Genomic DNA, 4,326 nt, shown 5'->3' with positions numbered 1-4,326 from the left:
ATATAATATAATATAATATAATATAATATAATATAATATAATATAATATAATATAATATAATATAGATGTATCTAAGCGATTAGATCTGAGTGAATCTGAGTAGATGATACATGTTATTTATTATGGCAAATACACTCAATGCGTTATCACACGGTCTGTCTTATATCTGTCTTTACGCATAAATCTGTTGTATGTGTGCGTACACGTGTGTTTGTGTGTGTACATGTGTACTGTGCGCAGGCGTATGTGTGTGGATATGTGCGTGTGCGTGCGTGCGTGCGTGCGTGCTTGCGTGCGTGCGAGTGCCAGGCGGTTATGTTGCGAGGAAAGCGTCCTCTAGCTTGCTATAGCAACAACCAGTGCAACTCTCAACTATATCGCACGTCGTCTTGCAGTTCTCTGTCATTCTCAACGATCTAGAGCTGGTACAGGAGGCCTTCATGATGCAGGGTAACGTGACGTCAGGCCGACCAGACACTTACATCTCAAAGATCTGCTTTGCTAAGGATGACGGAGAAGTTTATGGTATACGTGTCGCAGTGCTTTACAGGCGCTCCCCTACTTACAATCGTTCAAGTTACGAACTTTCAGAGATACGAACAAACCTGTCTGTATAATATACAACCTTAATAAAGGGCTATACAACCTTTAAAGCCATTTCCAGTCCCTGTTCCTTAGACTTCAAAGTAATACTGTTCAAGGCTGGTAAAATATACAGTCGAATGTTATTGGGGTAGAGCTGTAAATGTAATGTTGGACTTCCGAACATTTGGACTTACAAACAAACCCCAAGAACCTATCCTGTTTGTAAGTAGGGGATCTCCTGTAACTGAGTATATACTACCTATACATGCATGCTATATACATAACAAAACTATAGTCTGTGCTCATGTCTATTCCCATTTCTTAGTCTAGCTCTAAACCCATGTCTGTGTTTGTGATTGTGTCTGTGTCTGTGTTTGTGATTGTATCCGTGTCCGTGTCCGTGTCCGTGTCCGTGCCCGTGCCTGTGTTTCGGACTGTGTCCGTTTCTATTTCCATGCTCGCGTTCAAGTCTATGTCCTTGTTCATTTACATATTCATATCCATGTTTATGTGTTGCCACATATAGACATTCGGAACCATTTCGTTGCTACACAAGGATTTTCAGCATATTTTCAGCTGATAAGCTATATGTCGATTCTGTCAATGTCCAGCTATCTCCCATAACCCTCTTTGTAACGACCTTCGGTTTTCTAGGTCTCCTGGCAACACAGGGGAGACTGTGGAAAGTTCAGAGAAAGTTTNGTGGAAGGAGAGAGGAGAGAGAGTTAGAGAGAGGGAGAGAGAGTCTAAGAGAGAGAGCGAGTGAGAGAGAGAGAGAGAGAGAGCGAGCAGAGGAGAGGAAGAGCTGGAGATGAGAGGAGAGAAAGAAACAGTGACACAGTATGTCGGGCGAGAGGCGGTGTCCTTGTCTACCTGCCGGGCTCGAGGATCGGCTCCTCTTGGTGTTCTGCGTAGATAGTGTGAGACAGCGGACGCCTGGCCTCGGCTGGCATCTTGACTTCTCCTATGCTGACCTTCCCCATGCCGAGACTCACCGTAGTTTGCTGGTCTAGGCGAAACTTTCTCTGAAGACGTTCGCACAGTCTCCCCTGCTGTTCGCCATGCGGGAGACTTGTCTAGCAAAACCGAAGGTCGATTAAGCAAAGAGGCGGATTATGGAGATAGCGTGTACATGACAGAATCGACATATAGTTATAGCTGAACCCCCGATCTGAAACCTTGTGTAGCAACGAAATGGCCTTGCCGATGTCTATGAGTGGATCAGACACAGTACAACTATGCGCGCCGTCTGATATGGTAAGATGAACAAGGACATAGAGTTGACGCGTGCGCGATGGACAAGAAGACAACGGAAACACAGTTCTGCGAAACACAGGGCGCACGGAGCCCACGGACCCACCCGGACCGCGACAGCGGACACCGCGACACGGGATTACAGGATCACAAAGCACAGACACATACCAGTCGAGCGAAAGCACAGAAGTTTAGAGCATAGGCACTAAGAAATTGGGGCCGACTAGAGCATGAGGACACAGACTATAGTTTGTGTTCAGCTCACCGTACTCCAAGCATGCATGGAGTAGGTAGTATAGTGAGCTGGCAAGTTACAGGAGGCATCGCCTAGCTTACGAGCGAGACAGGATAGCGTTCTTGGGGTTTGTTTTGTAAGTACCGACTCTCTCTCTCTCTCTCTCTCTCTCTTTCTCTGTCTCTCTTTCGTTCTCTCTCTCTCTCTCTCTCGTTCTCTCTCTCTCTCTCTCTCTCCCTCCCTCCCTGCCTCCTCCTCTATTCCTCCTTTTCTCACACTGCGTGCGTGTGCGCGTACGTATGTGCGCGTGTGTGCGCGTGCACTTATGTCCATGCATGTGTGTCTGCGTTGTGCTACGGCGACGTCTGAATTCGTTCTCGCCTCTCTGTGTGTGCTTCAGAATCTGCTCTCAAACTGCGTCGCCAACGTGATCGCATCTATCGTGTTCGGAAAGAGATATGAGCATGCCGACCCTGCGTTCGTCCAACTCGTCAAAGATATCAACATCATCACCGTGGCCCTGCGCCCCGAATCCGCGCTGCACACTTTCCCCTTCCTGCGCCATCTACCGGCGATGAAACGAAGTGTTCGTCAACTCGAGGAAGCTGTTCGAAGCGTCGCGAGCGAGATACAGCGCAACGTTGCGAAGCACGAACGCCTGCACCAGGTGGCGTCGCAGTCGGCCCCCGCGGATTTCATCGACGCCTACCTGCAGAAGGCGGAACAGCAGACGTACCGTGGCTACACGGATTCCACGTTCACCGGTAGGTGGCGCGCTGCGGCAGTCGGTTGATCGACAACGAAATGCAGGGCCGTAGCCTCTGGGGGGGGGCAGCTGTGCATCAGTGCGTAACAACGGATATCGTATTGCGGCACCTAATGTAACATGTCCATGTAACAGGTTGTATATAACATGTCCATGTAACAGGGCCATGTAACATGTCCATGTAACATGTAGTAGACTGTATCTATCGCACAACACGATATTGCGATCACAACGCAATGGCGTATCAATCAATACAAGATGGAGGAACATGGAAGAATTTAAGCCAATAATATATGTCAGCGCGAAAGTGACAATGCCGTGACGAATGACATTAGAAGTGGTCCGTTAGTTCTGTAATGGCTAGTATATTGTATTGAAGCGAACGCAGCCTATATATATATATATATCAGGAGTTAGTAAAGACCGTAATAAAGACAGTAATAAAGACAGACATAATANAACATGTAGCAGACTGTAACTATCGCACAACACGACGGGGGGCACGGGTGGCAGCTGCCCCTAGATTTTGGAGCTAAATTAAAAATTAAGCTTAGCTAATAATCGTAAATAACCCTAACGCCCACTCTACTAAACCGCTAACGAAAGTGTCCCCCTATGAACAGGTGACCGTTCTGCGGAGGTGACCGCTAACGTAGGAGGTTTGATAGTATTTTTCTGTTTGTTTTAGAATTGCAACTTCTCAGAACGGTGGCGGACCTGTTTTGGGCTGGATATGACACGGTGACAGCGACGCTACGCTGGGGTCTGCTCTTCATGCTCAAAAACCCTGACGTCATGCGGCGCGTGCACGCAGAGATCGATGACGTCATCGGACGAGGGCGGCTACCCTGCATGGCGGACCAGGACGATATGCCGTACACAGAGGCGACAATAGCCGAGATACAGAGAGTAGGTGAGAAGATCGCGAAGGAAGGTCTATTTATTATTTAATCTCTCTCTCTCTCTCTCTCTCTAGCAGCGAGGAGAAGAGGAGAGATTCGAGACGAGACGAGAGTTAAGAGACGCAGACACGTGAGGAGAGAAGTAGAGGGGCAGTGTGAGAGAACGGGGGGAGCTGCGAGGAGGATGGAACGGAGTCAGGCAAAGGAGCGGGAGGGAGGGTGAGGGAGCGACGGAGAGTGGGAAGACGGAGGAAAGACCGAGGAGGGAGAGAAAGGAGACAAAAGAGGGGGAGAGCAAGGACAAAGACGACGAGAGAGAGAATAATGAGAGAAAAGAAGAGAGAAAGATCTAAAGAGGGGAGAGAGAGAGAGCATAACGGAGCCTGGCTGAAAAGAGAGAGAGACGGCGGAGGGGAGATGAGAGAGCGAGAGAGACGATGAGAGAAATGAGAGCGTGAAGAACGAGATTGAGAGCGAGAAGCCAAAGTGAGAGACAGAGGAAAGAGAGAGAACGAGAGAAAGAGGAAGATTAGAGACAAAGAGAGAGAGAGCGAGAGGGGGAGAGAGAAAGAAAAGAGACAGA

At 48.5% G+C, this 4,326-nt stretch overlaps 1 protein-coding gene across 1 annotated transcript in view; it reads left to right on the top strand.

Moving 5' to 3' along the window:
* Window positions 1-2,403: 2,403 nt before the first annotated feature.
* LOC106819958 (cytochrome P450 2H1-like) overlaps window positions 2,404-4,326 on the top strand; it is a gene marked incomplete at its 3' end in the record, with an annotated part of 3,645 nt that continues 1,722 nt past the window's right edge. Inside the window, exons 1-2 of the mRNA XM_014824523.1 lie at window positions 2,404-2,839; window positions 3,530-3,754. Coding sequence (XP_014680009.1) covers window positions 2,407-2,839; window positions 3,530-3,754 — 658 coding nt within the window. The remainder of the gene's footprint in view (window positions 2,840-3,529; window positions 3,755-4,326) is intronic.

This window comes from Priapulus caudatus, unplaced genomic scaffold (genome assembly GCF_000485595.1).
Source record: "Priapulus caudatus unplaced genomic scaffold, Priapulus_caudatus-5.0.1 Scaffold5333, whole genome shotgun sequence".
In the NCBI taxonomy this organism is placed as follows: domain Eukaryota; kingdom Metazoa; phylum Priapulida; class Priapulimorpha; order Priapulimorphida; family Priapulidae; genus Priapulus; species Priapulus caudatus.
Note: the sequence above shows the minus strand (reverse complement) of the source record. Positions and strands in the feature narration are given on the sequence as shown.